This window comes from Pezoporus occidentalis, unplaced genomic scaffold, assembly GCF_034315485.1.
Source record: "Pezoporus occidentalis ecotype Australia unplaced genomic scaffold, CSIRO_AGI_Poc_V1 ctg112, whole genome shotgun sequence".
NCBI lineage: Eukaryota > Metazoa > Chordata > Aves > Psittaciformes > Psittacidae > Pezoporus > Pezoporus occidentalis.
The window spans coordinates 2,359,002-2,385,245 of NW_026912907.1; the positions used below are offsets into that span (position 1 = coordinate 2,359,002).

Here is a 26,244-nt window from a genome sequence, read left to right on the forward strand (position 1 = left end):
CAGCTTTAAAATTGTGATTTGAAAAACCCACTTCCCCCCTCCCCTGATATTACCATTCAAGCAGTTGTTGTAGAAACATTACAAATGATACATACTAAGAAAAAGTCCTTGCAAGGCCTTCAACCATTTAAGATCCCTCCCACAGAGATAAATATTACATTGTACAGCTGAATTACTGCCCCAGGCAGAAAGTTAAGAAGTTACGGAAAGGAGTGTGTTTAAACAGTAGCATTGCTAAGGAATAACTTCACATCATTAAATAAGACAAAACATAAGAAGAGTAAGAGTAAGATTTAATGATTAATTAAATTATTACTTCACCCAGCTCTTACACTTCTTTTCCTTCTCATATTAAGGAAAAAATGGGGTTTAGGCAACGGGTAGTATATTTGAACAAAAATATATGTACTGCACAAGGATAAAAGCAACATTGAAATTGCAAAGATTTTCATTTCATGTAAGAAATTAAAATGATGCATTAGTGTAAAAGTTAAATGGGAATATTTTAGTCAAAATAAATATTTAATAAAAAACCACACACCCGTGACAAAGTATCAAAACAACAGAACTTAGTATTTTGAAAGTACTATCTACATTTCCTTGTGCTAAACGTTGCTAAATTCAGTGGCTTAATTATTATCATACTGCCTTCAGCAATCATTGCTTATATTAGTGTTGTAAAAAGTCATGAGAATAGAAATACTGTTCTGATGACAGAAATAGTAAAGCCTGTTTGCTATAAACAAGGAAGAATTTACTACACCAATGAGTCAATCCACAGCCACTGATACAAAGTCAACAAGGACTACTGCATAGCATACTTGTTACTGTACCAGAATTGCATTTATCAGCATTCAGTGAACTGGGAGAAAAGTGAAAAAACCACCCTTTTTTATACATTTTTTTTAAAAAACAACCAGATGATTGACAGTTGAAGAAAAAACACTTTTCCTTCAAAAGTAAAATCATAGTCTAAAGATGTTAAGAGCACCATAAGATTTCTACCAGGTAAAACAGTATAAACCATTATCATTGTAAATAAAGAACAATTAAAAGGTTATTGTATCATTCTGTATTTAGAACACAACTGAAAATTTTAGTGTTTTGTTACATCCTCCTATATACCAGTGGCATTTTGATGACTTTTTGACAAGTTATAGAATCAAATAATGTGAAAGAAAACTTCTTTCATGCACAGCAGAGGTCTAGAAAGATTTAAATTGATGATGTATAAACTGAAATGTATGAAATGTTAATACAAAGAAAATTATACAGGAGACAGCAGCAGTGTCTGGCTTATCCCATTAATTCTGCATTCAGTTCTTACACCAATACTTTGAAAGTAGCATTCCTGAATATCCCTGACTAGCAATGATTTTTATGAGTGCTATTTTCTCACTGATAGGATTCTGCATTTATGATTATTCTCAATCCTTTATGCTTCAATTCCCATCCATCTCCCACATTATCTTTAAAAGTTGCATTTTCTTACATAAAGCATTGTAATGCCTTTTTCTGCTTGCTAAGTGATACGCAGTCAAAATTATTTCTATTTTCAAAGCACTGAGAACACTTTCCAGTTGGACCATATATTAAACAATAATTAAAAATAGCATTCTCCCCTTATTCTGTTGTGACATGATAAAGACTATTCACCATTTAATATACGTTCAATTTCTTCTAGTCGTTTCAAAGCAGCAACTCTCTTTTTCTCAATGTCTTTGATTTCTTGTGTAGATCTTCTGGGAATCTCTTTGTCCATATTTTTCTCTGTTAGTTTCCCATTTTTTGAGTGCCCTTTATTGTTATCAATTGTTGTTTGGGCAGCTTTCTGCTCGTTTTTTACTTCTTTCAAATTCTGAAATGACTTTTTTTTTCCTCCTGCAGCTGCAGTCCCACCTGGTGGAAATGATGACTGTTCTGTAGCGCCGAGTGATGCAATTTTACTTCTAACTATGTTTAGGTGACGCTGAATATACTCTTCATGAGGTGCCAGTGCTAGAGTTTCAACCAGACATTTTTCCGCTTTTATTAAGTCTCGCTCTTCGAAGTAAACCACACAAAGATTGTGTTTTCCCTGCACATTGTTGGGATCCAATTCCAAAATTTTTTCAAAACACATTTTTGCTCCAACGATATCCTTCTTTTGGTTCATAAGGATATCTCCTTTCAAAATGAGACCTTTGGTATGATCAGGATAGTATCTTAGTAAGTCTTCCAGGATGGGCAAAGCCATCAGTTCTTTTGCTGTCTGAGAATAAAGCAGCGCCAAATTGAACAAAGCACTTCGGAAGTTTGGCTGTAAACTTATGGCTTTCTTCATCCATGCCTCTGCTTCCATATCTTTTTTGTCATCCATTGCCAGCATACCCAAATTGAAGTACCCATTTGCATCCTGTGGCTCTTCTTTCACATAATGTAGCAGTCTTTGCTTAGCTTCAGGTCTAAGCCGAGCTTCACCTAAGTGACAGAAAACACATTTAATGCTACATTTACTTTGAAGAACTTTTAAACCAGACCTGTAAAATGCTAATTTTTATGCAAATTAAAATGTAACAAACTTTAACACAACTGTAAAAGGGAAAGGGTTTAAAATGCTACTTTTTATCACCGCTGTGTAACAGAAAAAGTAAATTATATCTACCTTCTTTACAGAATGAAACTACTTACAGTCGACTTGTAGCCAAAGTCAGCATCATTATTTTATTATCTGTTGAATTATATTTAGAGGTTTGGTGTAACAGATACAAAAGGTGTCTCTACAAGTTTAAGAGAAGTTATTTTCACGTATGGTTGAGCAAATAGAACTCAGAGAAAAAGTCAGTTCTGACAAACCAGCTCTTACAAAGGCAAACTTGGAATGCAAGATCTCATTTTGTTAAAGACAGATTAAAGGAGTTTAAAGACAAAGATCACAGAGGGTGACCTTGGATGTAGCTAGGCTAAAGTATCTTCAAACACAAAAATCCCACCATAAATCTGTAACTCCCATATTTTAATTTGCATCAGTTAGAAAAACATACAGTAAAATAATCTTATCTGGTAATACCAGGACTAGTCAGACTGGCTTGTAGTCTGCACTATTTTTCTGAATACTCCAGTGAACATATTTAAGGAATTCCAGGCACAGAGTTACTGCTTGATGAGGGGACAGGGAGCTGATTTTAACCACCTTCTTTCACCTCCTGAAACAGTGCCATACCTTCCAATATGAAAAACTGAATACTAGATAGCTAATGATTCTGCTTGTTTGAAGCCCCTTATGCTTCTATAGACAAGAAACAAGGCATTTCTTGTGCTACCTAACTTGCAACGTTAGAAGAAATGGAGAAGAATCCATTTGCATCAGCTTCAATCAACTCCATATTACCTCTTTTTTAGGGGTAGTTTGCCAGCCCAACAAAATGAAAACAAGTCTTAAGTGTCACTTGCCAAACATTACTCAGAAGAGCCTGAAGTTACTGAAGGCTTACACTCACCCATACAGCTAGAAGCTAAGCATATGAAAAAACCCAAAGCCCAACTCATGAAAATCCAACTTGATTCATCCTAATTAGCAGTATTACAGTGGAACCTATGAAAACGTTCACATTTCCTAGGGCTAGATTTAAAGCCCACAGACATCAGCTATATTTTCTAGTCAATGAAGAATGAAATAAATCAATATAAATGAAAAATATTACACATATTAAATATTTTATTTTTTTTAGGTTTAAGGCATAGTTCTGAATATGTTTGTGTAACACTATCCTTTATACTATATTGTAAAATAACACCTGTAGTAAAGATGCTGATCAACTAAGATAGATATGAACACTGCACAAATTCCCTCCACTACCAGTAAATTACAAAGCTATTATAATAAACAATTTCTTCTTTGACAAGGCTACAAACTTCTGCTTTCTAAAAATAAAACAGTTCATAAAAAAAAAAATGAAATAGTATGGATCCTACAAATGCAAATATACAATTTTTATATAAGGCGCAACTAACATACCAGATTCCTGCATTAGCAGTGCTGAGTTGAATAATGCCAGTTTGTGTGTAGGGTTGAGTTCTAGTGCTCTGTTGAAATTCTTCAGGGCTTCTGTTGGATCTTTCAGTTCAATGTAAACAATTGCCAAGTTGTACCACAGGTCTGCATTGGTTCTGTCTAGCTCTAGAGCTCTGAGATAAGCTTCCTTAGCTTTCAGAGGTTTGTTCATTTTTAAAAGTAATTCTCCCCTGTGAAGAATGAGATTTAATCTTTATTCATAATAATACAAAAATAACTTTTTTTCAAAAAGCCTGACTTCCTACAGACAGTAAATGTGAGATAACAGTGTTGGGTTTTTTTTTGATTGTTTTAAACATAAAAAAATGCAGGACCTTCTTTACAAACCATTTGTCCCAGGTTCAACAGTAGCAGTCATTTTTCTCCTTCTTAGTAGCTGGTGCAGTGCTGTGGTTTTCACTTTCAGCCTGGGAACAAGGCTGATAACACTGACGGTTTTAGTTGTTGCTCAGTAATGTTTACTCTGACCAAGGATTTTCTGAGTCTCATGCTCTGCCAGGGAGGAGGGGAAGCCAAGAGAAAGCAGAGACAGGACACCTGACCAAGCTAGCCAAAGAGGTATTCCATACCACAGCACATCATGCCCACTTATATAAACTGGGGGCAGTGTTGCGGTTTAAACCAAACCAGACAACTCGTTAACTCACTCCCCCCACCCCTTTTTTCCCCTCCCCCTACTCCCAGAGGGACGAAGAGGAGAATCAAAAAGAGTGCAACTCCCACAGGTTGAGATAAGAACAGTTTAGTAACTAAGGTATAACACAAATCACTACTGCTACCATCAATAATAACAATGATAAAGGAAACAACAAGGGAAGAGAATACAACACCTCACCACCAGCCAACCGATAACTCGCCCCTCCAGCCCGACCAAGCTCTGACCGATACCTCCTCCAACCCCGCAGTATCCCAGCCCTTCCAGCTAACTCCCAGTTACCTCCTGGGCATGACGTGCTGTGGTACGGAATACCTCTTTGGCTAGCCTGGGTCAGGTGTCCTGTTTCTGCTTCCTCCCCTCCATGGCAGAGCATAATGCTCACAAAGTCCTTGGCCAAACCAAAACACCCTTGTTATCAGCTCTGTTCCCAAGCCGAAAGTCAAAACACTGCACTGCACCAGCTACCAAAAAGGAGAAAAATGACTGCTACTGCTGAACACAGGACAGGGCAGTTATCTGGAAAGTCTAGCTCGCTGCTCGGGTCGGGCTGGGTATCGGTCGGCGGGTGGTGAGCGGTTGTATTCTCTCCCCTTGTTATTTCCCTTATCGGTATTATTACTCGTGGTAGCAGTAGTGGTTTGTGTTATACCTTAGTTACTGGGCTGTCCTTACCTCAGCCCATGGGAATTACATTCTTGCGATTCTCCTCCCCATCCCTCCGGGAGCAGGGGGAGGAATGGCGGGGCGGGGGGCGATGAGCGAGCAGCTCCGTGGTTCTGATTTACTGGGTGGGCTTAAACCATGACACCATTCCAAAGCTTTCAGCTCTCAGATGTTTGCATACAACAACTGCATTTCCAGGACAAAAAACAAATGAGTTCCTTATATTGGCTCTGTAATTACACTGCAACAGGTGTAGTGCATACATCTTTGCATCTCCCTAAACCCTAGGGAGTTGGGAATCACAACTAACAAAGCAGTGAACAGAAACCTCAATAGCCACAGCCACATTACTCTTATCTGTTTAGCTGACATTTATGTGCTGTTTACTTGCATTTTCTGGATCACATTTAACACAGAATGACAGAAAAAGCTCCATGATTCAGACTAACCAAAGCTGTTTACTTCAAAATTAAACTAAGGAATTAGAAATTCGGGTTTGAGATTTATAAAGAAATCTAGTGGAGCATCTTGCTACACAATCTTTGAATACACAGCCTATGTGGAAACACACTACTTGAAGCCAGAATTTAAAAGAGCAGAGCTTGTAATAAGTAATTGACTACTGCCCCAAATCTTTATATTTTCCAAAGGAAAATAACAATTCCAGCAGCTAATTCAACTATAAGAACTAAATTCCTGCATAGCACTGCAAATACATAAATGTTTATTCAAGAATGTATATCTCTAAAATTATAAAAGATACCTGCTGATGTAGGCCTGCTTGAAATCTGGCCTCATACTAATTGCTTGTCGATATAATTGATCTGCTTCTTCAAGGCGCGATTCATTTGCTCGAATTAAGTTTGCAAGATTGATATAAACATTCAGATGATTAGGAGCAACTCTTGCTGCATATTTTTTACCTGGAATAATCTGTCAAAAAGAATATATGTACCAAACACAGATGAGTAAAAATATGAAAGACAATCAATATAAATCTCCTCTTCACTCTGCCACACTTGTTTTAGGCTATCATTGGATACTAGTATACAGGCTTTTACTGATTACAAATAGCAATTCTTCTCCCAGAAAATCATATCAGAATATAATAGAATCATAGAATAGTTAGGGTTGGAAAGGACCTTAAGATCATCTAGTTCCAACCACCTCACACTAAACCATGTCATCCAAGGTTCTGTCCAACCTGGCCTTGAACACTGCCAAGGATGGAGCATTCACAACCTCCCTGGACAACCCATTCCAGTGCCTCACCACCCTCACAGTGAAGAACTTCTTCCTTATATCCAATCTAAACTTCTCCTGTGTAAGTTTTAACCTGTTACCCCTTGTCCTACCACTACCCTCCTTAATGAAGAGTCCCTCTCCAGCATCCCTATAGGCCCCCTTCAGATACTGGAAGGCTGCTATGAGGTCTCCATGCAGTCTTCTCTTCTCCTGGCTGAACAGCCCCAACTACCTCAGCCTGTCTTCAGTTAGGGACTGGAGCACTTACATGCTCAATTTCAGAAAAAACACAACAACACAGCAGTATAAAAAGTAACCTAAAATAGTTTTAACAAAGAAGTTCCAAATTAGCATTATTTAGCAATTATAATTGTACAAAACCTACTCTTTTAACAGATAGGTTTTCAAAAACCTTAGGAACTTCGAAGTATACAGCAACACAGAGCTTCAGGAAGAAAAGAAAAAAAAAGTATCATGCATATATATATATATATTTATAGGCTAGAAAGAGTTTCCTCCTGTGGTGGCAGATAAAATAAAGTTACTAATTACCTGTGGCATCAGCGATTTAGCAATCATATATGACTCTTCAGCTTCTTTAGTTTTGTTTAAGTTTTTGTAAGTTCTTCCTACATTCATGTGGGCACCAATATCATCTTAATAAAGAAAAGAATGACATTTCAAATAATTCCATGCACTGAGTATCATGAAAACAAATACCTATGCCTTCACAATAGAATGAGTTATAGGTATTGCATAAAGACCACCATCACCAAAACAACCAATTCTATATTCTTTTTAATCTTAATTATGAAGCAAATTAATTTAACCATGAACCAAAAATGGATTCTAAAGTTACTTGGGAAACAGCAAAATCTTTCAGGACTTAATTCCATGTATCTATCCCTATTCTCTTGCTATAGTAGAGGCATGTTAATTGAAGGGTTTTTATTAGGCTTCTAAAAGGAAAAAGGAGAGATTGTGTAGTACAACCTAGAACTTCTTTTGCAACAAGACGTAAAATAGAGTAAATATGCGCCTTGATACCATCTAGATTTTTAACTTTTTTATTCACCTCTTTACTTTTAATAAGAAGATTAAATAATTATGTTTCATAAGAAATTACTGTTTAATTCAAAAAGAGTGTCACCTAAATTGTTATTTGGACATAAATAAAACAGTTTTAAATGGAGATTCCTTCCATCTTTTCATAGATGGAAACTTTTCTGGAGGACTTAAGTTTATTTCCAAAAACTATGGATCAATTAACTTAGTGTATGACACTGCTTGATGATCAGCTAGAGAAAAACAAGAGCACTGAGAAGATTTTAAGTAAGCTAAGAACACACCTAAGAGTGTAGAGAAGCTATTCAATGGCAACTAGTCAAAGCTTTTACCTGGCTGCACTTGTGTGGCTTGTATGAAGAACTGCAGTGCTCTTTCAAAGTTCTTTTCATTTTCTAACGCATGCCCCACATTGTTCCATAGTTTTGCATTGTTCTTATTTACCTAAAACCACAAAAAAGATACCAATGAATAATGTATTAAACTGAAAGTACATAACAACTGATTTTCTTTTAGCTATGCCTTAAAGATGTAAAAATGACAGAACAGGAAATGACAGATTTCATCAAGCTGCTATATGTAAAGAATAAGAAAACACTGCATACAGAATGATTACATTGAATTTGTTGCGCAACATCCATTATAGTTATTTGCCCCTAGAGACACCAAAAGTTTTCAAATTCATTATAACTGTTACGGGATGTTGTACAAACTATCCTATCATGCCATATGCACATTGAAGAAATTATTCTATAAAAACTGTTTTTAGATTTTTGTACTGAAACATATCATGCTTTCATCCAGATAATATATTCAATTGATTTAACACAAGAAAAAGCTATCAATCATCTATTTTGTGCACATGAATCCCCATGTGTGCATCACACTGCTTTTAAAGCATACGCAAAAGGAAATAATTAATGTTAATACTGTCTATGTAGAAATAAAAGTGGACAAATAAGCATCATTTCTCTCCATTTTTACCATGCATTACTGCAGCTTTTTGAGAATAACAGCAACAGAAAATTTCCTTTATTCTTTTAAAATGGAATACAGTACCTTTAAAGCCGACATAAACAATGTGTATTCTGACTCCCAATCCCAGTTTCTGTGCAGTGTTTTTAAGGCATGAGTGAACAGTACAGCAGCCAGACAAACCCAAGATATTTTTCTTAGCACACTATTAAATGAAACAAACAAAGGTTTAGTGTTTTAAATAAACACTATAATATCCTCCAAATAATCCCCTGGTCTCATAAGAACATCCTTGTTGACATTTGTTCACGTGAGTGCCAAATGGTTTCTTAGACATTACTCTTTGTTTACTAAGAATTTGAAAAGGAATATAACATAATAAACTCATACTGGTAAAAGCTCTACTGGGAAAGCTTGTTAGAAATACAGTTATCTCATATGAAATTGAGAGATGAGTTAAACCAGCCATAGGTAACATTACTTTACCTTTTATTTGATAATTTCTTCCATCCATGTGCTACTAAAATGCAGAATCCCATGCTAGGAACATACAACACTCGTTCTGCTACCACAAATCCAACAGGAAAAAAGAGGTTTGATGCAGGAATGAAAGGCAGCACTATTAAGCAGAGTGCCTAGAAAAAAAATGCAAATGAATTAGTAATCAAGATTAGGCAGTGACAAACTGTACCCAAGAAACCAATTATGAAGCAATTTAAAAAAATCCCAGAAAAAGACATTAATATCTTTTTTACACTGATGTCAAGTTTTAACCTGCAAATTACACTCTTCCTTACTTAGGGCCTAGCTATATGAAAAGAGCAGCTGTATGACAAAGCACTAGGATCAAAAGATCAGATCCAAAACTGTTTTAATAGGAGTTCCACATACAAAAACATTACAGTCTGAACCTTGGACATTATCTTTCATAACAAATTTGTACCAGCTCATATGACGTACAAAGCAGTCATTTTTTTAATATAATAAAGTCCATTTTTAGTTTCTGTAAAAAATGTGAATAAATAACAGAAATCAGAATCATCACTGAATAAACATCTGTTTAGACAGCGCAGTAAGGCCATCCTGAAATACTTAAAATGACAATGAACCTAAGAATCGGGTAACTGCAGCTTTTAGGTTGGTGACAGATACCATAACAAAAAGTGTATTAAAAGAAGAAAGTCCATCTGCTGCAAAGGAATTGGACATGATCACTTGCCTTAAGGCCTGGGTGACTGTTACACAGCAGCTTTACAATCTCTGGTACCAGAAAAGACTTTAATTATTTCAAAATATCTGGCCTTCAAGTTACAAAAACAATAACCCCTAGAGGAATCAAACGTTTCTTTGAAGAAAGAAAGAATAATTTTCTACAAATTTTAAATACAACTGGCTGTCACCTTATGTCTAGATTTAAGCGCAACCGTAATTGCTTTTTCTCTGCTAATACAGTTAACACATCCAGTCTGAAAGTCAATCTAGGATTTCTATCTAAAAAATGCAACACTGATTTAAGATTTCAGTTAAGGTTTTAGCTCATATTTCAAAGGGCAAAAAACACGGGCATGGATCATCAACACGGCTCAGCTGATCCACAGCAATTCATTAAGTTACAACTTTTGCATCTCCCACTAAAGCGTATGTCCTCTAAGACTGTATTGGGGGAGAACTGTGGAATGCCCACTGGCACCAGAAAGCAGGAGAAAGAATCTCTTCCATCTTGTCCCTTGAGCAGCACAACACTAAATCCATATCCATATCAGGAAATACAGAAAGACATGTTCAGTCGTATTTGCAACCTCCCTCCTCTTTTGCATCTTGGATCCCTCTCTTTCGCATCTTTCTCCACAAAGTCCAAATAAACATCTTTAATTCTGCAGCAGGGTCTAAAGTTGTTTGTACCTTTTCTGATCTCACAAACAAAAGTAACTTGAGACTTTTCCTTTAGCTCAGGCTCCAGCATGACAACTCAGGATCTTACTCAGCTAATGGAAGAGCTAGAGATATTTAACACCAGAAGCTCTTTACAAAGTCCTTTACTACTCCTTTAGATTGATGTTAACTGCAAAATATCAAACAGTGCAGTCAATCATGGTACCAACTGTGATAAAGCCACCATTATACTAATACCATGTGGCATCCATATGGATAGCATACCGAATTCCTATCTGCCAGGGTAGTAGTATGTTTTGACCAGCACAGATTCAGGCTTTTTTTGGCAGAACTAAGAACGAAGGTGGAATTACTATTTTTTTTAAAACTAGTAATATAACACAGTTATTTGGGGCTTTGCCATAAAGATTCACTTTCTCCACTTTACAGATGATATTATGATTTCTCTAGGAAGTGAGACAGAGAAACCACCAAAGAAATTGTTCTCTCCCTCTCTCTCTCTTGCCAGACTATGCAGTCTACGCCAGTACATTAACAGCTTACTGTAAGTCAAATGGGCTTTGGCTTACCATGTTGGTCCATGTTATAACTCAAAAAATTATTTGTTGCATACTAAATATTGCATTCTCATTTCACAAAAAAATTAGCTTCTGGGCACTTAGATATTATGTCTGAAAAGAATCGGTATCATACAGAAGGTTATATAAGCAACACAGTTATATATTAAAGAAAACTTTCATTAAACAAGGATTATACTGTGTTAAGTGACACTGAAGATTTCGCACTGGAGTGAATCATCTCAGACCTTTCCTATAAAAAAAAACCTTGGTGCAATAAAAGCAAAGTATAAAACAAACACAAAACAACTGACAACAATACACGCTGGCAATGACATTAACCCTTGCCTCTTCTGTCCTTTACTGGCTATGAAGTAAACAGAAATGTAGGGAAACAAAGAGCCTTAAAGTTCAACACCTGTCCCACGAAAAAAAGTGAATGACTTCCCATACACATTTGCACTGACAGTGACCTGGAGAGAAACTGTTTCAGCTTTTGTAAGAAGGGAAATTAAACTACTCCCTTACATTTTTAAAGTGCTGTAAAACTATAACTTTTTATTATATCAATAAGGAATCTAAGTTGCTTTCCTTCATACACGGTTTCCAAATTTGAGACAAGAGGCTTCATCAGCAATACTACGGATCATTTTCACAGATTTTCTAGTGAAACAAATTGGCTTGCTCCAGTGACAAGACAAGAAAAAACGTATCAGTCAGAGTTATAGTGTTAGCTCTCTCTGAGGTGAATCAAAGTTTGTCGGCTGATCCTTAGTCTTCAATTTTGCATAGATATTCTCACCCCTCTCAAACTTTTTCGGCTGAGTTACATGTTTAAAAATAAATTATTTCTAAAGCAGACTAAGATCTATGCATGCAGGTTTGTTGTACACATAACTATACCACTGATTTAATACAAACCAGGATATCAGATAATCATTAATCTTGTGAAAATTTGCAATGGAAGCATTAAAAAGATGACTGGCTTTGGATGAAAAAAAATACTAGCTCATTTGCTCCTTTCCATTTCCTCCAAAATAGTCTTTCCTGTTAATCCATTTCAGTTTTAAGGTCATATGATACTGAAAACCAGGAACCAATCTTACAGGTTAACAAAACTAGTTTTTTCTTAGAGTATGGAAAAGGCTACAGAAGAGTGCCTTTGTTATAAGAAAGACAACAAAACAGGAAAACTTATATTCCTAAATGCCAAAATATGTCCTTTCCTTTTACACTATGAAAAAGAAAATCAAGTCACTTGTTAAATATGCAATATGAGTACTGACATTTAAATAAGGTAGACAGTTTGCAGGATGGAAATGCATTCTGATCCTTAAAACATATTTCAATTCTATTAAAAAAAAACATTTGCTAGTTGAGTTCTGAATACCTAAGAAAGGCTGCAATACAGTTTGAAAATACTTAACAAGGGGCATCCCTCTGCCCAGAAGGAGATGCATGTAGTATCTCTGTCAGAGCAGATTAGACATGTGACCAAACAACCTAAGCCATTTACAGCCTTTAAAAAAAAATAAAAAAAAGGACAAAACCACTGCATCAGTCATACCATCAATACAGTCTTGGAGGAATCCCCAGGATATCGTAGACTGAAGACAAGCAAAGATCCCAGAAAGCAAAAGAATGTAAGGGTGGCAACATTTCTAACATCTAACAAAGACTCCACAAGAGGAATAGTTCCCATTGTCCAGTCACAGCATAATTCTGAGGGGTTGAGAAGAAGCCAAGCATTTACAGGGAGGAGGTAGTTGAAAGTCAGCTGTCTTGCCGGTGATGGACTAACAGCAGCTGGGTTATCAAACCTGAAGCAAAAGAAAAAAGATAAAGCTTTTAATGAAAGAAAAGGTATGGTCTTGATACACTGTGCTCAGAAACCAACAAATTTTAGATTCATAACTAGAGCTACCACTCACAGACATGTACAATATCCTAATCTTCCTGTATTTATCGGATGTGTAACTTGGGAACCATGCATGATGATTCACCTCAGCATGGGACAGAACCTCCTCCCAGTTTAAGAAACTGGTTTGGGATATAACCAACGTAAGTCTGAAGAAACAGACTAATTTACACCTAAAGTTGGGTTCAGTGGTCCTTGTTCATGTTTTTGTCAGTTTGCATCATTTTCCAGGGAAAATATTAGATTTTTGCATTTCTGTATTGCTCACACACTTTTAAGACAAATTAAGGTTCATAGCCCACACAAAATACTTTAGTAATAAGGTATTTAATTTCTCAACTACTAAGACAAACTAACAACTGTAGAGGTTTTAAAAATGAACATCTGCTCAGATACCTCAAGACTGTGGATGTGCTTGTTAACAGGTACTGAAATATACCATTTATCAATTAAAAAAAAAAGTAATATTTCACAATCATTGCTTACCAATATTAACATAAGTTAATAAACACTTCAGCTGATGAAATTCTGGCCATTTCACTCACACCTCATTAAATCACAGGTTATTTATCAGTGTCTGTGAATAAGAGACACTTTACTATTACCTTGTAAACACCGGAAGCTGAGATTGGATAACCTGGACTCTGACAACTACAAGCAGCAGTGTACTGAACATTAGGACTATGAGCTTCAATAGTGTTTGGAGCATAGAGAAAGGAATACTGCCCTTCCCTCGAAGAATCTGTACAGCTGTGTCCAACAACACTGGCAAGGTGTACTGCAAAGGAAAAAGGCTTATAATCAGATAGTAATCCCTTAGATAAATATGAGCTACCTAGCATTTTCTTTTTTTTTCTTGGTTTTCTCTAAATGCCTGATCCTAATAGTTACTTAACTCAGCTTCTTAGAGATTTCATGACAAACCCCAAAAAGAAGTCCACCATTCTAATGAAAGTAACTCTACTCAAGTATTCTTGCTAACACTATCACAGCTGAGCTATGCATTGACAGACTGAAAAAAAAATACCACCTTCACAGACTCCAAGAAATCAAGTATGACTGTGAAACAAATTTTGGAGAATAAAAATCACTTAGTATTATCAGCCCCTCTGAAAACTTGTCCTACAAACGAAATTCCTTAGGAATGGTAGAAATTCTATGCACTTCCTAATTAGCCCTAGATTTCTATTTTATGTCTCTATTGCAGTAAACCATCTCTCCCTGCTTCATAAACATTATGAACATGCACAGTTCCCCATTACATAACTTAATTTCTTCCCTGTACCTCTTTCCCTATTTGTTTATGTCTTGTGCTGGGGACAATTTATTGCTTTACATACACTGGTTGGCTGACCTACAGATACTGACAGGTTTTTGACAACTGGTCAAATTCTTAGCTCATGGTATACCTGTACCCTCAGAAGAAGCCTCAGTTTGGATTTAATCTTTGCTACTCAGTTGACTTACAAAAACTTGTTAAACTTTCACGAAACCGAGGATCAGATCAAAAGGTACCAAAAGAAAGGAAGAGTGGATTGATGCATATGGACACATACTGATGATTTCGTTAGAAATGCAGTTTGAAAAAAAATACGCTTATTATTAGACTTCCAAAGGCAGTAGTTACAAACACATGTATTTCTGTAAGCACATAAAAATATGATTTAGGTACTTTGACTAAGACAGACAACATTTCAGCTTTTACTGGGGCAGTTTTTTGCAAAATATTCCTTCAAGTAATTAAGGAACAGTAATACTAGAAAAATTTCTTAGAATATGCAATCATTTATTTTTAAATTGCACACTGGTTGACCATTAAAAAGCCAAGAATTATTTAATTGCAGGAACACCTTGTTTCTCTAAGCAAAAGTTACTATTCACTCAAAGACATATCAGTGCTTAAGATGAAACCATTCAGATTAGAAATGAAATTTAAATGTATTCTTAAGAACAAATTTCGTAAGAATATTACTGATTAAAATAAGACTACTCCAAAATGCCTGGTTATTCATTAGAATGTGATGAAATGGCATTTGTATATAATATGCTATTTTTTACTACAGGAATTAAAACCGAGTAGTCCCCATCTTTATGTACCTCAGACTTGATAAATCACATAGTAGTCTTTGAAAACCTCAGTCAACTAAAACCTTTGGTTTCTATTAAGACATATCAAATCTTCATTGAGTATATTTGGTAAGCATGTAAAAGACAACTTAGAAGTAAGTCACTGTGCTCCCTCACCATGAACTATGTACGTTAAACATCAACTAAGTAAAAAAAAAAAAAAAAATCTAAAATATGTAACAAAACTATAGAGTTAGCCTGAACTGACAAATACCAGCACTGAAATATGACTCTTCAGCATACTTAATATCTCATTACAGAATTCCTGAGAAGAAATCCAATTTATTTTTCAACAGCTTACCCCTTGAGCAATAAATACTTCATAGACACAGCATATCCCAACCACCGTTATTCCTTGTTCTTTACACAGTGTTGCAACAGCTACTAGAAACACAGTTACTCCAATTGGAGTCCACACTGCAAATAAAGAAGACATTGAAAATGTTCCATCTTACAAAAAGCCCAGACATTTAATAAAGTAAATTAAGCTGAAAAGCAAAGACTTTGGTTCTTCACATTTGAACATGCTATTTCTGTAAACTTATTCAAGATGACATTGGTTATTAAAGGGAAGATTACCAGGTTTTCTCTCAAGAAAGTAATATACATGCATCAATTTTAAAACTGCCTCCTGTAAATTGAAAGGACTAAATGAAAGGCGAAAGGCCAGGAAAACAAAAAAAATCCAATCCTTCCTAATTCACCAGAGGACTTTTTCAAATGTAATGTTTTATAGGCAGTCATGAATTTTTACAAAATCATTTTGACCTTGGACAAGAGGCAAGTCTCATACATCTCCACATACTTGTGAGGCATTTCAGCATATTTCAACTCACCTGTATTAACAGGAGTACAAGAGCCCCTACACTAGGTGTAAAACAACTGAAGAAGTGCTTAAGTCTTACAGGAGGAAAAAAATAAAAAGGGGGGGGGGGCAATTTATAATGAAAACTACTATTACACGGGGCTCTTTGGGCTGAAGATTTTTTTGTACACACTTGCAGAATAACCAATATACCCATATTACCATTTTAAGAGCTCTCTTATCAGTGATACAGAAACGAAGTTACATATATATTTGTCAATCATTTACCTATGGTATTATCTGGCCCTTTAGATTTTGTATATGACAAAAACGCAGCTAGAAAAAAGATAGATGACAAAAGCTCTGCTCTGCCCACAACTCCAGTAACCTGAAAAAGAAAAAAAAACCAAGATTATTATTATTATAACTATTCTACTACTAGTGTGCGACCGGTACACTATCAGGATACGCATTAACAGGATCTGTAAACCAAGCAATAAAGGCAATGAAGAGTAAGGCTGCTTTCAGATCAATCAGTACTGAATTCAAGAACAGGATGACACAGGTGACTAGTGGCCACCTATGGCTGATTTGCCCCTAAGTATCACCATTAACGAGACAACTGAGAAATGCTGTACTTTCTCTTATATTTAGTAGCACCAGACACAAACAGCATTTGAATTTGGGCATGATAACAACCTCTTTCTTTGTAATACTTGGAAGAAACTAGGTTTTGTGAATAGGAGATTTAAGTGGAGCCTGACAAGGATGTATGTATGTATATATCCTGCTGACAATGGCATACAGAAACTATAATTGTGACTTTTGTTCATACCTTTTCCGACTGACCTAACAGATTTAAATCTGAAAAATGCATTCCTTTTACTGCTGCTATGGTAACTCTTAGGTGAGCAGACAACAGTTATGACTAAATTGATGGCAAACTGTGCAATGGAGTTAAGGAATGAGTCGGGCTTTCTTAGGCTTTATTAAAGGTCTCAAAGTTTTCGAAATGGTAATTGGGTTGGCAATATTAAAGTAATGACATATAGAGGAGTGGATTTTATGAAAATTTGGAGAAGCATTAAAATCCACAGGGCAGAAGGTTATTATGGAATTCCCAAGGAAATACAGATTAATTTCCATTTCAGGAGCTGTTTTCCCAAAATGCCAAGGTGCAATCAACAGGCAGAGATCAAAGACAGGTCACTGTGTGAATGGTTACTGTAGTTACCACTGTGCTGACCACAAAACCATTTAGGACTGTCTTCTTCATTAGTCCTATTCTGCAGTGTTTCTGACTGCACTCATTTTTTTTACAAGTAAGATGGCTGAAAAATGGCATGCTATCCCGAAGTAGACCGTCGTATTTATCTACAGAAATCTCTTACCTCATCATTTAACGATGATGAGGCTGAAAACTCACTTTCAGTCATCTGGACCCAACTGTAAGTTTTTATTGCTAGCTACATTCTTGGTCAAGCACAACTGATCCAGCACAGCATAAAAAGAGAAAGCAACTCAATATCCAAAGTCACAGTGTAAAGAAAAGTATTCAAATCTGAATGTGAAATCATGCTCTGGTGCTTCCATTGGGAGCAGCATACATTTACCAAAGGACTCAATGAACAATGCACAGACAAAGCATGTTTCATAACTGACAGGGCAGCAGAGTTTGTGTTAACATTTTGGTTAGTATACAAGTTTTGTTTCCAAAATGTCTTAAGCTGTTTCGACAATTTCTGTCTGCACCTCAAAATATAGGAGAACTTTGTAGATCAACTGAAAGAGATCATTAGGAATGTAAGTGTGTTGGTGTGCCTCCAGTCTCTTCCCAATAAAGAAAGATTCTATTTCTGGATACAAAGGTGATGCATGAGTGAAAATTCCAGCATTCACCAGGTTAGTTGACATCCTGTAGCTGTAAAGGTGATCAACATGCCTCTGGCCAAAACAATAGCAAAGTAGCTAGAAAGACTGAACTGGAATTCTAAAGACAAGGATAAATGAAACTACGATGCTGTTATTCGACACATTTCCTCAAAGATTCTTCCTCAGAAAATGATGTATTACCACTGGAAGGAACCAGCTTCTCTCTGAGGTCAAGCAGAAAATTATTTGTCTTTCTCCTGCTTTGCTAACTTATCCAGGAAAAAAAACATTTATCATAAGACAGGTAATATGGATTGCATCTGCTGTTTCAAGCTCTTGTGCAGGGGATTAATAAATAGGAAACTTATTTGAAGGAATTCAAATCAGATACATTTCTACTATAAAAGATACACATACCACATAATAGAAAAAACTGGGAACGAGACCTGCTTTGGAGTTTTCACTAAAACCTGAATAAGTTAGTTGGCAGTCAAGTCTCCAGTTCATTATGACCTCTTCTTTTCCATGTATGGAAACTTCTGGTGATTTTGCCTTTGTACAGACAAACAACTCTCAAATAAGAATTCTTTCTTTGTTGGATGTTAGGCAGAATTCTCAATGCAAACACTTGAAAGGATAAAATGCACTATTTCTCAAAACCAGAAAGCTTAAATTGAAAATGGCAAGAGGAAAAGAATGAACCCCCCTAAACGATCCTTCACCTAAGTATAAAAGCAGGAGAACTCAACTGCAACTGCACTTCAATCTCAGAGTTTCTTAAGTACATCAAGTTCTAGCAATCTTAAAGTGCCCTCATGTGGTTAGTATAACGAATTACATGCTTATTACCAAATTGCTTCATAACTGTACTTTGTAACTTTGTAATACCTTATCTCACACAATTTAATGACACGATGTTTTGTAGGACACTTTTTGCTAACTCTGTTGCAAAGTACTAAATGTGACTGTGTTACTGTTATCTCATAGGGAATCTGACCAAGCTAAGAAATCACCATATTTGAAATGGAAGTGATAAAATTACACAGGATAATCCAAACCATGAACCATTACTGTAAGTCAGTAGCAACTTGATAATGCTCTTATAAACATACTATCGCATTTACTACAAGAGGCAAAGCCAAACTTTTAAATTTAAAGCATGTTTTTTCAAAGAAACAGAAAACCAAATGAAATTAACAAATTATTTTTTAACCCACATTTTACCCAAGATTTTATGGGGGTTTGTGCTTTCAAGCACAAAAGCAAGCAAAAAATTTTAGGTGTTTAACTTCTGCATTTTTTAACATGCACCTAACTTCTTATAGCAAGGACATGTTAGTAGCTCAAATAGCAGCCAATGATAAACTCCATGAACTTATTTCCTACAAAGACTTTCTCAAAATTCACGGATGCAGGCTACTGAATTGCTAATAGCAGGGATTTGTGTCTTTAGAGAACAAGAAAGAGATGCAAACTCTTTACCCTAACAAATCAGAACAAAAAAATAAAAACCCAACATAAGGTAACAGCAAACCCCCCTCATTTTCTCAAATGACATCCCACACAACTCAAAAAAAGCAACCCAAAACAAAAACCATCTCAACAAAAAAAAAAAAAGAAAAGAAAAGAAAAAAGGATAACATCTCCAAAGAAGCAAAAGGTTTTCTGAAAATCAGCTAATACTACAAGAAATAAAAAAGAAACTAAGAAAAGGTTTTGCAACACCTGTGGACTGGAATCTATGAAAGCCAATCTAAGTGGTGCAGAAGTAACAGCAGAGAATTCCACAGATCTGCTTTATCAGTGTTTCTGAAGAAAACAAATCTAATGAATGGTGATCACAAGACTCCATTTATTCCACAACCTTGCAGGCCTGGTTGAACATTAAGATACATTATCAGACAGCTTGTATAAATTATGCTTTTCATAGCAGTGAAAAAAAATTCATTCAGGATCAAAAAAAAGGTAACTATGAGAGGTGAGACATGTATTCCTCATTCTTATACCACATATGTTGAAAAAATTGAAGGTTCAAATAGAATGGTCCTAAGGTGGATGTAGCATAGCAACAACAATCCTGGGAAAAGGTCTGCTGAGACTGATATATTGACATAAAAGATAGTGAACAGAACTGACTTGGTAATTAGCTAGAGGCAAGTACTTAGCACTTCTGGAAATGAATGAAGTGGTATTCATAGTATTTGCAAAATATGGTACTGGATGAATCACCACAGAACACAAATATCCATGTAAGCTACAGTAGCCATCGTCATAAAAAGCAATGTTCATAGCGGAGACCTAAGTTATTTAATAACTAAATTCATGTTTCTTTAATGGTTTTTAGTAGCTGCATGCAATATCAAACAACAAATTTGTCACCTTTGGCACTCATTGAAAAGGGCAGAGTTAAGCACAAGTAAAATCACACACTTTTCGGAGTTATAATTTATGAACAGACAAAACAAACCCATATAATTTAAGGTTAATTAATACAGCTTGAACAAATTAAGCACATCACAGCTATACCTACCGCTTCAGTATGTATCGGGTGCACTGCAAAGAGCAAGGATGCAACTATGCTGCTCTTGTTATCCAGAAAAAGCTTACAGACCTTGAGGAAGACTACACAAACCACCACATGAAAGACCAGATTTAGGAAGTGGTAAGAAACTGCATTCAACTCGCTGAACAAGTAGTTTAAACGAAACGTAAGAACTGTAAGGGGACGGTAAGATTTATGACTTCTCTCCTAAAAGAAAATAAATAAATCAATCAGTCACCACCAACTCCCACACAGTGAAGCAAATTGCACATACAGAAAGACAAAAACACGGATAGGAAAAAGTATTTTAAAAGCCATGAATGATCAAATTAATCCAAGTTCATTTAGTTAAAATTATCCTTTCTGTTGGTTTTTCAGTGCAAAATCAGTACTGAGATGGCCTTCTCTCCCTCCATGTGTTTAGGGTTTTTTTTGGAGTAAAAATACTACTTGAAATTTTGCTGGGAGAAGTTTAGGAACCCACTTACTCTCAATGACTGCAGGACTAGATGGCATCTGAAAAAGTCTGGAAGCTTTCATTAGAAGGTTGTATGAAAATTATGAATTAAAAGTCTATTTGTAGAGTGGGCAATTACTATCTCAAAAGGAACTAACCCTGTATGTTATGAACATAAGAAAAGAGATTACAAGGTGGAATGCATAGGCAAAAATGACCTATGACTATCAGCTTATTTTTGTTCATTTGCAATGGCACCATGTGTAGCCTTCTAAACTGTATGTAAATACTTTAGCCACTGCCACTTAACAATGTTTATAAACAACTTTAACACCAATGCAGCTTTTCAAATAAAAACATAGCCATCCTAAATAGGCTACAAACCAAGCCCTATGAATTCACATAAACATACTTCCTCAAAAAAAATTAATAATTCAATAACCCATTCTCTAACTTATAGCTTTCCTGTTTAAGAGTGTTATCTTTAATTCCATAATGCAATTAGAAATAAATACCCTCCTTGTATGTCAATGTCTAGCTATTGCAGGAGAAAAAGTGAAAATGGTCAGGGTTGTCCAATTTCAATACTGAAATTAGATAACACACAGCATCTTGAATCATGACGTATTACTTAAATTTTCTTACAAGTTCTTTTATTGAACAGAGGGAAAGAATATAAGTGACATCTGTTCCTGATCTTGTAGTACAAAACACTAACATCACCACATTCCATCAGAAACAAACTATTCTGTTAAAACCATGCTAGGAAAAAGTGTAAATACTCTTTGCAAGGCTTTTTTCTTTTCCTAAATGCCTCTAAGTGTTTCACAAACCATTTACCTCAGACATTGGAGTGCCCCAGAAGTCATTCTGAAACAGATTTTTTAGTGGAGTAGAAGGATGCAAATCTTTATTGTCCAAAATTGCTGAAACATCATCAAAAACAAAGCCACAAAAGAGACTGTTCCAGTAGCAGGCTGTCACCACACCAACTATTAGTGCTGCTTCCTTCAGGCTCACATCAGCCATCTTCTCTAAGAGTTTTCATGGACAAAAGCTGAAATACATGGACAGCAACTTGACTAATGTTACTGATAAACTAAACTTGACAAAGTCAAAAAGATATACAATATTTTAGAAATTAACGATACTACATATCTAAAAATCAGTAAAATAGAAAGCTTTCCGCTAGTCTTTTCCATCTTACACAATTTATTGTCTAAAAGACGTACTCTCATTAAATAAGTCTCACCCTTAAAAAGCCCTCACAAGCTGGATGCACTGCTACATTTCATGGTTTACTAAGAAAAGAAGATTGATGATAAACTGAGATGTAGTTTTTAGCAGACAGCAGTTCAAATGAATGCTGAAAACTAGAGAATTATGAAAATTAAGTTCCCTAGAGCCCTGAGTAGTTTAACATACTGACACAGAATACTACATCATCAAAAAGGAAGGCAGATATTAATTATATAAATATTAATTATTCATGTCGTTTAGGTTTAAAAGTATTTCATAAAATATTTCAAAAGCAGTTAAAAAAAAAAACAACCAAATTTCAAACATTCTGAAGAACAAACAGGAACCTTTAAGAACTTCATAAATATAGGTGTTCAAGAACAGGTAAAGAAGGACGTAAGTAATAATAAAAAGTTAAACTTACCATTGAAGCTCACACTTCCATCATTTGCATTCTTCGTAGAAGTTCATGAAAAAGTCATTTTTTTCTCAACTTTGCCAACTGTTCTGATGTCATTAAATGCTCATAAGAGTCCCATCTAAAGAAACAGCAAGCAAAAAAGACACTACAAATTAACATTTATCTTATTTTCTCTCATCTTGCATAAACTTCCTAAGCTCTAGAAATTATTAAACAGCAGTTTTAGGTTTATTTAAATAATCACCTAATCAAAAGGTGAAATTACCATGCATTAGGTTCGTTGAAAACACTGTTCTGCCTTGGAAGAATATGAAGGTAACTACAGGTCAAAGGCATTCTTTCTGACCCACGGTTGACACAGCCCGGATTACTGCCAACTGTTGGGACCAAATTGGTGAAAAGCTACAGATAGCCAAACACTGACTTGGTTCTGAGAAAAAGGAGAGATGACTGAAAAAAAACTACACAGCCTCTTCCCCAAAACTAGAGAGGGCTAATATCCCTAAGGACAGAGAACAGCTTATATTAGCTGGATAATGTGGATCCATAAATATATAAACACACTAGCCTTATGTCCATCATGGTTCACACAAAGCTGACGAGCGATTTGGATGCTGTATTATTATATGCCATATTATTTGGATGATGAAATGCTGGTGATTTTTTTTTTCCCTTTGGTTTGTTGGTGTTTTGTCTTTTTTTTTACTTGTGCTCATATTTAAGTATACTACCCTCTAAAAACAGCCCACAGAAAATTCTCACCCACACATGTAATTTCAGAAGCGATTTGCAGCCTGGGCTGCACCTGAAAGCACAACAATCACCTACCACAACTAGTGGTAAAGGAGCAGTAGTACAGGAAGGAATACATGTGCAGCAAGATGCAGGTGCAGTTAAACTAAAAACCAAGACAAAGATCATTTAAAAGGAATCAAATCAATCCACTCAGTGTTACTTACATAATGTCAGTGAAGGCTGTGGCTTTTTTTCTTTTGTAGTACCTGGAGCACTGGTAACTGGTGTTACTTGAATCAATAAAAAGCCTTTTTTAATTAAAGAGAGAGAGAAAACATTGTTAAATGTTAAAGGAGGAGGCTACGTCATTTTGCCAGGCTGGATCAAAGTACTTTAAGCCAAGATTAAGTTAGAACATACTTACGATCTTCGTGGTAGCCAGAGAAATCTTATTTAAAAAAAAAAAACAAAAAACCAAAAAGCTTACTGCAGGAATACATGAAAAGCCAGCCCCTTTCTGAATTTAACCCACCAGAGTTTTTTAGTTCCCCTCCCCTCCCCCCCCCAGCATAAGGAGAAGAAACTGCTAGAAAAAGTGTTTGAAAATTCTTGTTTACAACAGTGTGTAGAACAGTGTGCTTCCTACTTCCTGAACCTCACTAGTTCTACTGAATAGCAGTCACATCTGAAAAGGACCTACAGCAAATATGTAATGATTTTCCAACATATAAGCTACATTTCTTAAATACTGTGCTCCAAAACTTAATGGGACAAGATAATATTGCCACACAGAAGCAACCACAAGGTTTATTTAAATTCACCCTTCAAGAAAGGGCCTCGCTAGGTGAGTAGGTTTGGGCGACTTGAGACTTCTTTATTAACAATATAAGTTTATTGCATTGGTTCAAGTAGTAAGCCCTTGCAGACACTGCTTTGTGTATCAAAGAGTAACTCCAGGTAATTCTTCAGCAGCAACCCTATTTCAGGAACAGCTGCTGATCCCCAACTAGAAAAAAAAAAAAAAAAAAGGGATAGATTCCTAAATATAGCCTCCTATCAAAAGGAAAAGCCTAACCAACCTTAATTACTAGCTCCTCAACTACTTTTTGTATGTTTTTACTTCTCTTTTCCCCAAACAGAATGTATGTCAAGACAGCTGCCTTAATTATCCCTTAACCCTAAGCAATTCTGATGCTTTTCATGAGCCCTTTTTGTTCTGAATTTCTAGAACTTCTCCCACCCACAACTCTTTTTATACCACTATTGACTAAGCTTTTCCTTAACAGAGTTGCATTTCCCTACATGTCACCTGTAGGGAATATATGGTTTATATTTGAATGAAAGGGAACTCTTAGACAGAAAGAAATTAGTATTTTAAGCTATATCAAAAGTCAGGATTAAGTGGCTAGCCCACCACCAGAGAAACCTGTTTGAGAACTCCAGAAGAAAGTCACCTTTAACACCACATTTTTTTAATCTGCAACTTACCTTCTCCTTTCCATGTGCATTTCAATCATAGATATGACTGCAAATACATGGCTATAATTTGGTCTTTCAAGACAAGTATCCAAGCCACAGACACTCAAAACAATACTGAACAGCTTAGTAAGTTTGAGGAACATACACAACAAAACTCATTGTTCTGGCTTTGGCAGCAAGCCACACAACACACTGCTTGAACCGTGCCACGCTTGGTAATCTCAAAAGCATCACAGTATATCCCTCAAATTTTTATTGTGTGCAAAAGCACTAGGAAGTCTTGGTAACAGATGGGCAAAATGGAGATCTGGAAGAGCCCCCATTTTCCAGCAATCTGTTTCCAGGATAAGTGCAAAGAGAAAAACAGGAAATGCAAGGCCATGTACAATCTGTAGATCACACAAAACCATAGCAGAGATACTACTTCTGACTTGCAATCTGGTAGTCTAAGGTCTTATTTTCCTGAAATATACTGTAAAGATACAAAAAATTAGGGAAGTCACTTTTTCCACCTCGTCTGATTACAGGGTAGTTTAATGCTCTTGCTGAATTAAAGCATAAATATGGAAAAGATGCTTTTACTGTCCTTTACATTAAGCATAACAAGGCAGATTTTGGGGAAGGCTCACCATCAGAACTACTACTTCCTATCTTCTACTACAGCTCGGTCCACCACCAAACTCAAAGTTTCAAACCTGGAGTGATCATCAATGCCTGGAGAATGCAAGACTAAAACAGAGGGAGGCTTATAAAAGCTCATCTGTACTTAGTAAACTAGGCAAAATGTTTTATGTCTGCCATTAATCTCAGTGGAGAACAGCAATTGCTATTTGGCAGCCAACACTATTCACACCAGATAACCTGTTATCAGTTTGATACTGGAAAGAAAGAGGCCATATGAGGATTATGCAACACTGAGAACCTCATCAATCAAACATGTGCAAGAGGCTGCTGAAGCCTTGGCTATGACTGGGCTACTTGAGTGAGTGGATATATTCCCCTTCTTGCCCAACAGACACGCTGAAATCTGCTATCAACCCAAGTATGGTCTTGCAAGTGCCAGTACTTCACTGCTCCCAGTGATAGGTGTTTTGATGAATACCAGTAAAATGCTTAAAATGCTGCCTAACAACCTGTTAACACAGCCTTGCTGTGATGGGAAGCCACATCACTGACTGCTCCAACACATGTAAACAGATTGACTGTCCCTCACATTATTTTTTTTCATCATGCCTACCTGCTACTTTCACAGATTGCCCATCAGATACCTTAACAGGCTGTATGACTGCCAGTCTGTGGTCTATGGAACAGCCACAGAGCCCCATTTGACTGGCTGAAATCAGGAGAGATACATACTTTATTACCAAGATTTCTGTTGGATGTTTTAATTTACAACAGTATCTGACCATGCCATGAAAAATATGTCTGAAAACAATAAACAGCAACATAAACCCTGTGAGACAGAAACTGCATGATCATGACAGCCAACTGTGGAAAACAGTTGTTTTTCTGTGCAAAACACCTGATTGTTAGTCTGAT

At 36.0% G+C, this 26,244-nt stretch overlaps 1 protein-coding gene across 2 annotated transcripts; it reads right to left on the reverse strand.

Moving 5' to 3' along the window:
• Nucleotides 1-276: 276 nt before the first annotated feature.
• Nucleotides 277-22,685, reverse strand: TMTC3 (transmembrane O-mannosyltransferase targeting cadherins 3). Of its 2 annotated transcripts, XM_062633758.1 has the most exons (14): nt 22,495-22,684; nt 21,672-21,888; nt 20,363-20,581; nt 16,249-16,348; nt 15,457-15,572; nt 13,634-13,806; nt 12,678-12,930; nt 9,147-9,295; nt 8,745-8,865; nt 8,018-8,129; nt 7,173-7,276; nt 6,139-6,308; nt 3,998-4,224; nt 277-2,460 (listed from the first exon to the last, which is right to left on the reverse strand). In XM_062633758.1, the coding sequence occupies exons 2-14, from the start codon at nt 21,858-21,860 to the stop codon at nt 1,649-1,651; spliced, it is 2,745 nt and encodes a 914-aa protein (XP_062489742.1). In that variant the 5' UTR covers nt 21,861-21,888; nt 22,495-22,684; the 3' UTR covers nt 277-1,648. The 2 variants fall into 2 exon arrangements, with proteins under 2 accessions (XP_062489742.1, XP_062489750.1); XM_062633766.1 differs by lacking the exon at nt 20,363-20,581 and having other exon boundaries at nt 22,495-22,685.
• Nucleotides 22,686-26,244: the final 3,559 nt, after the last annotated feature.

Excerpts from the sequence above, each read along its gene's own strand:
- TMTC3 (XM_062633758.1), bottom strand. The coding sequence starts at position 21,860 with ATGGCTGATGTGAGCCTGAAGGAAGCAGCACTAATAGTTGGTGTGGTG. Across the intron at positions 20,582-21,671 it reads GGGGCACTCCAATGTCTGAG|GAGAGAAGTCATAAATCTTA; the intron begins GTAAATGGTTTG and ends ATTTTCTTTTAG. Across the intron at positions 4,225-6,138 it reads AAGCAGGCCTACATCAGCAG|GGGAGAATTACTTTTAAAAA; the intron begins GTATCTTTTATA and ends CATTCTTCACAG.